The sequence below is a fragment of the Squalius cephalus genome (assembly GCF_949319135.1).
Source record: "Squalius cephalus genome assembly, chromosome: 22".
NCBI lineage: Eukaryota > Metazoa > Chordata > Actinopteri > Cypriniformes > Leuciscidae > Squalius > Squalius cephalus.
In genome coordinates, this window is record NC_137143.1 from 6,443,707 (window position 1) to 6,457,065 (window position 13,359).

At 37.2% G+C, this 13,359-nt stretch overlaps 1 protein-coding gene across 2 annotated transcripts in view; it reads left to right on the top strand.

Annotated features, from left to right (window-relative positions):
• ptprga (protein tyrosine phosphatase receptor type Ga) overlaps positions 1 to 13,359 on the top strand; it is a 256,101-nt gene that overhangs the window by 149,243 nt on the left and 93,499 nt on the right. For both annotated transcript variants that reach the window (XM_079857645.1, XM_079857646.1), the window contains exons 3-4: positions 3,707 to 3,889; positions 6,480 to 6,628. In XM_079857645.1, the coding sequence (XP_079713771.1) occupies positions 3,707 to 3,889; positions 6,480 to 6,628 (332 nt within the window). The remainder of the gene's footprint in view (positions 1 to 3,706; positions 3,890 to 6,479; positions 6,629 to 13,359) is intronic.

Consider the following 13,359-nt stretch of genomic DNA (forward strand, 5'->3'; position numbering starts at 1 on the left):
ATGTTTTTGCACAAACACACTTTTGTTCACATCGTAAATTACACTGTTGCGCTCACTTTTTCTGCATCAGTCTGAATAATTTGAGGTCAGTGTTACACAGCTGTGTGTAGAATTGTTGCTAATTAAGTGAAAAGCACATTGTCCCTGGGGGCCAAACGCAAAATTTAGGTATATTTACACTTAAGATTCTTAAATCTTGTAATATCACGTCAGCTCTCTGGAGATTTGGAGACAGTTCCTGGTGAAATATGCATGAGAACAGCAGCATTAGCGGAAAAGGACTTTTGCTTTCAGTGTCTCCCTTTGACACATTTTGATGAGGGCATGGTTGTACTTGTCAGATGAATTTTTGAGTGGCACGTCTTGTTTCGGAAGGGTTCTGAAAGGACGAGGGGGTGGGGAAGAAACTCACTGGTCCGCCTTCTCTTTGTTTTATAAATCTTTTTAAATTTTTCATGCTTTGTGTTTTGTTCAAAGAATATACATAATTCGGTTATGGCTCAATGACATAAGGGTAATATTTTAATCTATTGATTTATTCAAAAAATACAGTAACATGCAATACTTACATATAGACACTTGAATGAACCTTATAGTATAAGTAAAATGGTTTTTGGTGATGTAAATATTTTTTTTACTGTAAAGCCAAAAACGTCCTGATGTGAAGAAAAATCTTCATAAAAAAAATATTTTAAAGATATTTATCATAATGTTCAAGCTGCTTCCATCTCCATTTTATTTGGAGAAATATGTATTGTTGTGTTCCACAGAAAAAATGAGAAAAAAATTTCATTTCAGGTGAACTATCTCTTTAAAGATTGAGAGAATCAATGGTTAAAGTGGTTGTGTGTTCTCGTAGCAAAGTTAACGTCTTCTGCCTCAAAACGTAATCTCATTTTAGGAGATCCATCAGCTTCTCTCACTCTCTTTCTCTCTCTCAACAAAATATAAAAAAAGAGAAGGAAACGTTGAACAGAGGCAGTATTGATCGAGCTGAGAGAGGGGTCAGAGGTGAATGAAATGTTGATTTGACACCTGGTCTGTGCTCCCTCCCTTTCTGTCTAGAGGGAGGAATGAAGGGTAAATCAAAACAGTGGGAGGCTGAGATCTCTCACAACTATTTAATGTTCGAATAGGTTGAACCTTCCCCTCTGTCCTCGCAAGAATAGCTTTCCATGCACTGTACCAGCCACTGTGTGTTTTCGCTAAAGGAGAGGAAGAGAGGGAGGAAGGGCTGATTTAATTGCTGGTTAAGTTGATAGACAGTTGGACAAACTCCTATCAACGTTAGGAAATGAGTAAACAAATGCAAATGGTTGTTCATAGCATTAAAAAATGTGATCCTATTGTACATAATATATAGTCTTGTGCTAATGTAGTAGCAACTCTTTACTTGGCGATAGCGATGTCTGTGCCATTTAAGCAGATTTGTTGTTGTTCAAGTATCAATCTATAAACGTAATAATGTATTGACAGTTTAACTTGCTTGCTCAGAAAATGATGCCCTGCCTTGGCAGAAGTTGACATGAAAGCAACAGCTGACTGTAGAAGAAGACAGTTTATGCTAATGCTTGCTATGGACCCTAGAGTAGACGCTATATTTAATTTGACACAAATGAAAATGAGGCTGTGAGCAATAGAAGTGCATTCTGTTCAGTTTTCCAGAATTCAGTCAGTCCTATTTTCAGTGTTTCAAGTAGAGCTGGGCATTGACACAAATTTCATGATTCGATTCACTTCACAAGCTTACAGTTCGATTCAATTCAATTCGATATAGATTCATTTGTTTCATTGTAGATAGATTCATTGTTCTTTTATATTAGATACAGTAAATGTAAATTTTTCTGAATTTTTTTTTTTTTTTTTAAAGTTGTATACGAACATACACATAATTGTTTCTACTCCAATTCATTTAAAAAAAAAAAACATTTAAAAGGTGGCTGTCATAAAAACTTGTTTTAAATGTTAAAACAAAAAACATGCAAAGTCAGGTTTGCATACTAAAAGTGTTTGCATTCATGTATCTGCGTCGAGTATGTTTTGGGCCTAAAACAGACAGGATCATACAATATCATAAATATGCTAATGTTAACTGGACAGAGCTTAATGCGTAAACAAATGAAAAATGGATCTAACTGAACAAACAAAACCATAAACCCAGCAAAACAAATAAGAAAGAAATAGTACCGATCTCTATTTTTCTGCTCAGAGGCAGGGTTATGTACTCGGACCTTTGTTTTTCTCATCTGAGATGCGTATCCTGAGGTGTGGTTGGGATTAAGTTTGCGTGTGCAGTTTTTCTAACCCTGTTAGGGCTGCATTAAGGAGTGAGTAATCTCTTCACACGCAAGTCCTCGCTCTCTTTCATTACCCAGCAGTGCTGCCCGGATCTATAGCACTCTGCCGCTCCATATGAAACCCAGACCTGTCCAATCAATATGCCCCAAGGCTGCAGTGAGGGCAGAGGCTGAGGAGGATGAATCCTAATTTGATGAAATACGCATTTCGGATCGGTCCGGATGCTTGCAGGGCTGGGGTAATTGTCGACAAATACATCTTAAAGGCCGGTAGCTGAGGATTGCTTTCAATTAGGGCTGGACGTTCTGTTTAGCTGTTTGTGGACCACTGCTCACCTCTCACCGAGTCTGAGAGAGAAGAAACACTTGCATACTCACACTCTGGCACTATAGTGTCTCATCAGGTTATTGCTCTGAAAGGTGCATTTAAGATTTGGCAGGCTTTAACTATAAGCAAAGCCAAAGCGGTGCTTCAACTTGTTTAATGGACTCTTAAAATATCCTTGTGATGTTTGCTTGTCTCATTTTGTGTGCTGAAGTAAAATTGTCTGCTCATACTTTTATTTTATTATGTATAAGATGACAAGGGTCTCTACTGTGTGGCTTTGATCACTGATAGTTTCAAACCGCAATACGCTATAATTCAGATTTTTGGACAAAATTACATTCAGCAGTAGGGAAGAAAGATATATTGCAGCAAAGATTTAAGAATTTGTTCAAAACATGAATTTGTTCCTTCATTTTAGCTGTATCGTGGCCTCATTTTGCTAACTCGTTCCCTTGTTTTAGTTCAGTTGTGACTATGGAGGAACAAATGAGTAAAACATGGCATCGTACATTTTGATATATCGCTTTTACCCAGCATGCTGTTACTGCTAAATATGATCACAGCTAGCGAAAAAGGTATTTACTTGTGTCATGCGGGAGATAACAGAACCATTCATTCCATTAGCAAATGTTAGCTTGGTAGCTAGCTAACTTTTGGTCACTTTCTGTCAAAAAGGAGTTCAGAAGAAAAAGCCTTATCAAAAAATGATTTTTTGAAAAGAAATGAAAAAAAAAAAAAGAAATCTCCTGGTACTTCCAAAAGTTGCTTTCATATTTGTCTCTACCGAGTGCTTGTAAACTTTTCAGTGGAAATAAAAAATTTAAATAAAAAAAAAAAAACATCTGCTTCGGTCTGTGTGGTTCAAAGGTCTTGGATTCAAGTGTGACTTCTCTGTAATTTCATCAAGCTTTTCCGTTTTTTTTTTTTGTTGTTGTTGTTTTTTAGACAGACAGATGGTCGTTTCAGGACAGCTCTAGTGTGTTTTGACTGGCATTTATGAAATATAAAGTGAGTCTGGGAGCGCTTCGGCTTCTGTTTGCAGTGTGATGATCCATTGATTTGCTGTCTCTCTCTTCTGCAGGGACGTACGGACCAGATACAGGGTGGACGGCAGCTTTTCCTGAGTGTCAGGAGAGAAACCAATCGCCAATCAATATAGCCGACCAAGACACTAAGGTCTCGATGGAGTACCAGGAACTCACGTTGGACGGGTTCGATGCAGAGTCGTCCAACAAGACGTCAATGAAGAATACAGGCAAAACTGGTAAATGTAGACAGATTCAGACAGTCTGTGATTCACCAAAAAAATATCATTGATCTATCATGTCATCAGGTATAAGGCAGAATGTCCTGGATTGCGTTTCTCAGACGCATCGTGAGCTAAGTTGATCGTAGAGACCGTTGGTTGCAATTGTTCTACGATCTTCTTAGGCTTACAATGCTTTTGAGAAACTCAGCTTTGGCCATTAAAAAGTGAATGGGGTTTAAAATGGGTCATAACATTACCTGACAAGTCTTCTCATATAGCTTTGCTTAAAAAACAAATATTTAAGTTATCACTCTCTAAAAGTATTTCTAATTTTGGAATTATGTTATATTTTTAAATAGTTTTATTAGAGACTTGAGAACAAAAACAATTATTGGATAGGGAAATGGAATGGATAAAGAATACGCTGGACTCAATGCTACAGAAACACGTGCCAATTGCCGCCCCATGCCATTGACTTCTATAAGTTATAGGTCACATTGAATGGAAGTGTTCAACTCTTGTACTTTCAAGCTCTATAATACTCCATCTTCCTCCTGAACTTTTCACACCCGAATTCTGTTTTCATGCTACAGTCTTGCACCATTAAGCAGTGCTGCAGAGGAGTGTATTGAGGAAGTTTACACAGACACGAATTGCCCAGCATTTCCCTCCTTAACATAATCCGTGCAGAGGAAGACAAATGTCCCGCTGTTGTCCCATGAATAATGGAGAGCTGCTCTGCTATTTATAACTGACACATGAGTGTTTTATCAGAGAAATAATCACTTGGAACAGGGCGGCACAATAAACCTACGGACCCGGCACCTCTGAATTATGCATGACTCAATCAATGTTTTAAATCATTTTCTCTATGGACGACTACAACGTCAAGTGACCCTTGACCTTCTCACCTTGAGCGAAACACTCATTAGGGATGTCCGGAAAAGGAATAAGTGTGAAAAAAAGAACTTGGATGTCTTTGCAATGGAATTCTAGCGTACTTGTGTTGTGTATTGTACAGTATATAGTGTACACCAGTGGTTCTCAACAAAGTGGTCACAGGATGACTTGAAATTATTATTATTTTTTTTTTTATTGAAAAACATACCCAAACTTGAATTATTTTACTTGAATCCTTAATTACAGCAGACATACCAGAGACCATATCTTGAAATATTGTGTTGGACGATCGTATAAAAACATTCAATTAAATGATAAATTAATTATTTATTATAAAAATATAACAAACACATATTATAAATTTGTAATAAAATAAATGATGATAAGTTAAAATGCTTATTAATCCAATTTTCTATAAAGATGTCTTATTTTTAGGCAGTCAAATCTATTTGTTGTGTTGAAAATGGAAGATGATGTCAAGTACATTGCATTGTTTGGTACAGTATTTCACTCGGTGTGCTTTGTTCTGTTCCATGCATGCTGAAATATCATCTACTGTGCACAGTATACATGCCATATACTGCTGAAAATGTAAAAGCAGTATGTTATTCCAAACCTAGAGGCGTTTTTGCAAGCGATCGAGCGAGTGTGTGTGTTGCTGGACTGGCCAATACACAAGCTTCTCACAGACCCCCACCAAATTAAACTTAAGAAATTCATGAGATCTTGGAACCTTGAAGAAACATTTGCATTGATCAAGGATTTGCTGGCAGGAGAGGCCTAGTTTTCACAAGCTGCCGTTCCAAGGTCCTGCTGGCTTAGCTGTCTAATTCCTGCCTGTTTGTTAAAGCTCATGGAGCTCAAAGCCGGAATAGCTAATGAAACTGATTCTCCCTCTCATGTCGGATTACGTCAAAAAATCAACAAAAGACCAAACAACTTAAAGAGGAGTCGAGAGAAGGACAGAGAGCGCCGTTGTTTTTTCCCAGGCTTGAGAGTGTGTGTTTGTGCTAGAGCGTGTCATGCGTCTTACTTTTGCCCCTGGCTCCTCCAAGTCGTCACTCGTCGTTGCTGTGGTGACGGATTCAGACTGCCACCAGTTGATTGCTTCAATATCTCAATGGTTGGACACTAGCCTGTTTCGCTAAGATTACAAGTGAGGTTTCAGAGGAGCCGTTCTTTTAAATAGGACACAAATCTCTTGTGGCAAGCGGCAAGTAAAAATCACTCCGAAATTCAATCAGAAAAAGAAATCTGTCCAACAAAGGCTGTGCTATTTAAGGTTGCACCCATTAGTGAAAGTCCGGTCCTGGTGCGAAAGACCAATTTATGAATCTAAATGCTCTTTGACGGAAGAGCTTTCGCTATCGGTTCCCCACTTTTTTATTAAGGCTCTTGTTTTTTTGAAATAACAAAAGGAATCAAAAAAAGCAATTTGAAATGATGTGAGGGGAAAATGTCTTCTCTCAGCCAAATTACTGCTTCATTTGAGACCTGGCCTGAGGGCAACAGCAGAAAGGAATTGTGTATAATATTCAGCCCATGTCCCTAAGGAAGGTAAAGGAATAATCATAAATACTGAAAGGAAGTCTATATTCCAGTCAATGCTTGGAATGCATTTGTTTAATGTACATGCTAAGAAAGTGGTCTTTATTTCTCTTTTTCTCCATGTTTAACCCTCTTTCCTTTTCTCTGCACCTCACAGTGGCGATCTTCCTGAAGGACGATTATTTTGTGAGAGGAGCCGGGCTACCGGGCCGCTTCAAAGCGGAGAAGGTGGAGTTCCACTGGGGCCAGAGCAATGGTTCTGACGGCTCGGAGCACAGCATCAATGGCAGGAGATTCCCTGTGGAGGTGAGCCTCAGCTAATCTCTCTCCAACGTCTGTTCCATATCTAAACAAACCAGCTCCACCAGCTCACAACTCTAGCCTACTTGCTTTATTTTGCCGGATACGCCAACTTTTTTTAAATTACACTCTTACTTGGGACTTTGTCTTAAGAACATTCAAGCAATGTTTGAAGAATGCTATACATTTCAAATGGCCCGAGAGTCGTGATGCTTTAGGGTATTTTGCCTTTGATGTTTTGGTGTATAAGAGTTTCTATGATTCAAAAAAAGAAGAAAAGTCTAGATTAAAAAGGAATTTAAGTTAATGGTGCTAAAATGTCATGTGGTGTGAAAAAAGTACAATTATATCGTCATGTACATTGCCATTCCAATAAATAAATAAAGGTAACTTTTTGGGGGAGTCACACCACTTGACATTACAATGTGAACTAAGCTTGACTTACCGTAATAAAGGTCAAATTATCTGATGTTTTAAGAGAATTTCTGTATTGATCTTGACATGACGTACTATTAAGGGTCTGCTGAGGTCCTTTTCTGTTTTTCTGTTTCTTCATATTGTCCGAAACTTATTGGCAGACAAAAGTTTTCCATTAATAAGTCATTGACCCACAGCTCTTGTAAGTATAAAATGAGCTTTATCTGGACTTTGGTAGTCTTTACTTCGAGGAAAAGCAGGAGGAATCATGGGCGGGAGGAAAGGAGGAATGGTTGGCCGTCTGTTATAGAAGCGTGTAAAGGGCGTTCCTGTATTGATTGAACAGGGCATTATGGAGACGAGCTCTCTCTCTTGGGTCTGATCACTGGCTGCTTGTGTCTCTCTTTGCAATTCTGATTTATCACTATGGCTGCCTGGCACTACTCATGCACACTTGAGACCGATTTTATCACCCAGCCTCAAATATGCAAGTTATCAGAGATTTGCATGTCTTTCAACCTTAAGTGCAATTAATATTGTTTGATTTGGTGGTCGTAATTTTATTGCCCTCCCGCCCAACCTAATTTAGAGAGTAAAATGTGTTCGTTGGCCTGCATTAGAGTCCCTCGTATTGGCAGTTTGATGTGGCTTGGTGTGATGATGTCATCACAGTATAAATCACATTGGCACTTAAGGTCTCCTACTGCATTCTACCAGCTATGTAGATATTGTTTGCTTATAATACAAATAAAAAAGACATTTAAAAAATATATAGAAAGAATTTAAATAGATTGTATTAACCCAGAAATGGCATACCCAAACTAAAACAGATACAGTTCATGATCTCTTTGCACTAAACGCACATATGGTCTCATTTGAAAGCAGACACTTGGCAGTTTATTATAAAGTCAGAATTAATCATTGTCATATTGAAAGTTTCAGCTTCAAACTAAGTTTTGTAAAGTTATTAGAAATGTATTTTTTTTTTTAAATATTTATAAAAATAAAATTTAAGTTTGGCATTTTTTAATCTAAAAATGCAGTGCAGCTAAAGCCACATGTCTGATGTTATATTTAAAATCTGAAGATAATAAGTCTAAAACTAACGATCATTTTTAACGATCTTGTCATGTGACTTATTTTGAGAAGACTCTAAAATGCTAAGTGATGTTTATTAACAGTAAAGAGATTTACTGCAGCTGTGAGAGGCCAGTGCGCGACAGTGATTTTACTGCATAAGGGTTCGGAAAATACGTTTATTCAGAAACAGATACATTTAAAAAATAAATATCGGAACCAAACGACATTCGGTTGAGTTAATGATTCTTTTTACTGAATCAAAACCTATTCTATCTAATTCCAGAACAAATTACTCTTATGAGTCAGTTATTTTTTGTAAACAAAAAGCAATTTGACCGCTGTATTTCTGCCAATTCCTGAACAAATGACTCTTGTGAGCCAGTTCTTTTTAATGAATCAAAACAGCACAAACAGCGTAGTCTAACAGATTCTTGATGGAATGACCCTTATGAGCCAATTCTTATTAGTGAATCAAATCTATACAGCACAACCAGCATAGTCCAACTAATACCCAATGAGCCAAATCATTTTAGTGACTCAAAACTGTACAGCGTTACCATTCTAATCCTACCAATTCCCAAACAACTGACTACTATGAACCATTCCCTTTTTTGGTGAATCAAAACTCCGCTCCCTTTTTAGTGAATACAGCACAAGCAGCTTAAGCTCAAAGTATACTTTTTGAGACTGCGCTGACGGTGCACGTACAACACCGCATGCACAAGAAAGACAGAATAGACAGAAGAGTCACAACACTTTCAAAGCTGTGCGGACACGACTGCGCACAAGACACGTCTGGACGCTGAAATTGAAGTTTACCCAGACCTTTTTCTGACGGAATTACCCTTTATGAGGCAGTTCTTTTTAGCGAATGAGACACATACAACTTGACTCTAATCAGTGTAGTGACTGGTTGTTTATATGACAATATATACACATTTTCAACTATCCATTTTATACATTTGCATTTGCAAACACATAGTCTTTGCAAGTGTTTCCTTCAAGAAATAAAAGTGATCAGATAATCGTGTAGCTTCAGAGCCAAATAGAGCCGACACTGTATTTAGAGCGACTTTTGGACAGTCTCACTAGAGCGATCTGTGTTTAGGTTCCTGTGATGTCTGTCTGTAGTGTGTTTGACTTGTTTGGTCTGTCACATTTAGTGTCTTGTAGTCGATGTGAGTTGAGCCTGAAGCTCAGAGAATGTAGATGAGGCTGCTCTTTTCACTCGGTTACACAACCCTAGCTGAATAAAGAAAAGACAAAGAGACAGACGTGAGAAAGAGGAGTTTGGAACTTCACAGAAGCAGCAGAAACACGGATGACAAGAAGAGAAACACTAGAGGTAAGGTTAACAACAAAACCGAATAACAAGACAGAGTTGAAGTGAAGTGTGGCCTATTATGAATTAGTCTTCATCAGCCAAAACGCTATCTTACAAGCAACACGCTCATTAACGAAACAAATTCGAGTCAGAAAGCTAATTAAGGCAATCAGCAGTGGAGCTCTGTGGTTTTCCTGGCGTGACGTCACGTGTTTTGGCCTGTGCTCTCTTCATGAAAGCTCTCAGACCCAGATCCTTCATTCAGCTCTCATAGCAAACAGCATCACCTATGGCAAGCCGTTTTAACATTTAATCCTTAAAACCTACTAGTCTCTATTTTCATGCAACTAGTACTTATCTTTTAGATACTAGTATATATTCCATTAAGTACTAGTACTTATTCATTAGCTACTAGTGCTTATTCTTTAGGTACTAGTGCCTATTCTTTAGATACTAGTAGTTATTCATTAGATTTTAGTGCCTATTAAATTGGTACTAGTACGTATTTATTATATACTAGTACTTATTCATTAGTTACTAGTACTTATTAGTTACTAGTACTTATTTCAATAGTGACTAGTAACTATTATTTTGTTACTAGTAACAAATTAAATTGTTTGCCATTGACTTCTATGTGCATCTGTCATTCAGATATCAACTATTCAGTTCTGACTAGTGTGTATTCCAATTGTGACTAGTACATATTAGATACTAGTAGTTATTCATTAGATACTAGTACCTATTAAATAGATACTAGTACTTATTCATTAGCTACTACTTATTCAGTAAATACTAGTACTTATTCATTAGATACTAGTACCTATTAAATAGATACTAGTACTTATTCATTAGCTACTACTTATTCAATAAATACTAGTACTTATTCATTAGATACTAGTACCTATTAAATAGATACTAGTACTTATTCATTAGCTACTACTTATTCAGTAAATACTAGTACTTATTCATTAGATACTAGTACCTATTAATTAGATACTCGTACGTATTAATTAGCTACTAATCTAATAAATAAGTACCAGTAACAATTTAATAGGCACTAGAATCTAATGAATAACTACTAGTATCTTTTAAAAAGGTACTAGTATCTAAAGAATAAGCACTAGTAGCTAATGAATAAGTACTAGTACTTAATGGAATAGATACTAGTATCTAAAAGATAAGTACTAATAGCATGAAAATAGAGACTAGTTAAAACGGCTTGCCATATTCACCTGTGGATTAAAGCCATTTACAAAAACATGCATCAAACGCAAGTGCACATTTGGTTTCCTTATAAAGTGGTCAAGACATGATTTAGAGGGTGTAGACTGAGAGAAGAGGGCTCATTAAACTGAATTAATTACACTAATTAGAACCACTGAAGAATTATTGATAGACTAGGGATGGAGGGCTTTTTATGCTTGTTGTTTTGGTTGCTATTGTGTTTTGATTCTCTTTGAGGCAGATTTTTTCAAACCACAAATGTTAACTCATAATATGCTGGATAGGATTTTGCATGTCATTAGAACGATTAAAGTCACTTCAAACTGTATGGAAATAGTTTCTAACTAAATGAAACCAGAATGACTGTTGCATGTTTCCAAATGAAGCAGTGGTGTTTCCTTCCTTTTGAACAGATCAGGGGCCTATACCATGAAGCTGGTTTAGGTGGCTAGCCAGGTATGTTTCAGTTTAGTTTACGCCAACCCTGGGGTTTAGGCACCATGAAAGTGGTTTGGCTTTTAGCAGTGTTCATCGCCATAGTAACTTGCGCTCCACGGCTAACCTGGTCCGGGGCAGGTTATGTTCCAGGTAAGAGGTTGCAAACCGAACTTGAACCAATCAGCTGTGAGCAAAGTGACACATGTCTGATGTGATAAAGTCACTCCACCTGTTTCTACTCCAAATTAAAGGTCACTACATAGCAAATGATTTTTAAAGACAAAATCATCTGCCTTTTTGTAATGCTTATTTAGTATAATAACTGTGTATGATTTAGGTATTATTTATGTAGTTATTATACCCTTTATAGATCACACATGTACAATTTTAGCTCATCAATTATTATTACGCACAGTTTAAATGAATAAATATATAAAGGTAATATAAATACGCTTTAGAATCAATAGATAAAGCTATAAAGTGGGGGGGAACAAGATACCTTGGCCAAAGATTATTGTTCCCATGAGTTAAATTGTGGCTGTAATTTAAATTAAAACAAGGAAACAAAGTAGTACAACATAGACACTTTTTAATTAAAACAGTGTAACTAATTAATAAAACATGGCCACAGATTCATAAGACATGGGAACAAATTCTTAATTCACAATATCTATTTTTTTCATCTGCATGTCATGTGCGATTGAATGGTTTAGATTAATGACTTAAATGACTCACACATGAAGGCGGTCACTTTCATTCATGAATGAGTCATATGACTTGCTGGGGGGAAATCAAGATAACATGGCCACAAATGAAGAATTTGTTGACTTACTTCCCTCATTTTAGTTAAATTGAGGGAACAAATTAGCACGCCATGGCCACAATTGAACTAGTGATACATGTCTGTTTGTATTTGTTCAGTTTCCCGCCAATCCTTTGTTCCCATGGTCACCATTTTCATTAGTTCATTTGGTTCAGCTGTGTGTCTTTAAGTATCTTGTTAGTCAGTCTAATTAGTTCCTCCCTGTTACCTGTGTATTTAAGTCTGAGTCTTGTGCTGTCTAGATGTCTGTCATCGTTGATGTTGGCCTGTTTGTCCTGTCCTGTGTTAGAGATTTCCTAGTATTTCTGTAAGTTTGAATTTATGATAAATAAAGACTGCTGCATATATATCCTGTTTCCTCGTTGCTGCAACCAGACCCATAACAACTAGAACGAGAATGAATGAATAAAAAAATCTGTTTTTGAAGGAAAAAAAAGTTGAAAATGATTCAGTGCCCTGCAGAAAGAGTTGCTAAACTTCAGTAGTCATGATCAGATTCGAGGACTTGCAGTTGTATAAAATTATAAAACTCATATTACACAACTCACATTTTATTTCCTTTAAATTCATGTTTTGTGAGATTCTTTTTTATTACAAATAGTTATTTTAATCTATTCAAAGCTAATACATATTTCCTAATATTTATTAGGTTCTTTCTAATATGGTATATGTACCCCTGGACAGCAGTCATTGGTTTTCGAGACGTTCGATTTCACAGAAGATGCTAAAAGCTGCTTTTGTGTGTTATTGATTGTTTGGATCAGTCAGTGTGAGCCAGACAAATGTGGAACTTGTTTATATGTTGATTTGTTTTTGTTCGTCTCGTATCTGCACAAAGTAATATTACAGCTCCGCTTAGATCATCACACTGAGATTTCCAAGGAACCGCACACTGCCAAGCGCTCCCTCTTTGCATACAGATTACTCCTCCACGAAGCATTCTGCATTGGTCGCCTCGGCCCTGTTAGCCAAAGACGTTTTTCATGTTTTTGTTTTTTCAAGTGTGGCAATTACTTTTGTTTTAGCTGGAGAGTCGACTGGAGACCTGAGGTAATTAAATGCTGCCCCCTGTGTAGGGCTGTTCAGAGCCTGACCGACAGCACTGCTTCTTTTGACAGAGCACCCAGTGGCCCTTGACTTCAATCTGAGAGCTGCCAGATCACTGTCATTATCACTGGGGAGAGCGCTCTCCATCCTTCACTCGTCCGTCAAGCGGACCCTCCAGATGTATGGTAATCCAGGGGCTTCATGGCGTCGACAAAAGGCCTTCCTCCAGAGTGTTTTGTTGAGCTGAAGAAACAATCTTGAGGGATTTAGGAAAGGAACACATTGGTCTTTACTCGGATACAGAGGGGGCAGCATTTACTTCTAATCATAGCCTATCTGATTAGAAGTACACAACTTTTTGGAAAATAATCAAATAATCAAATA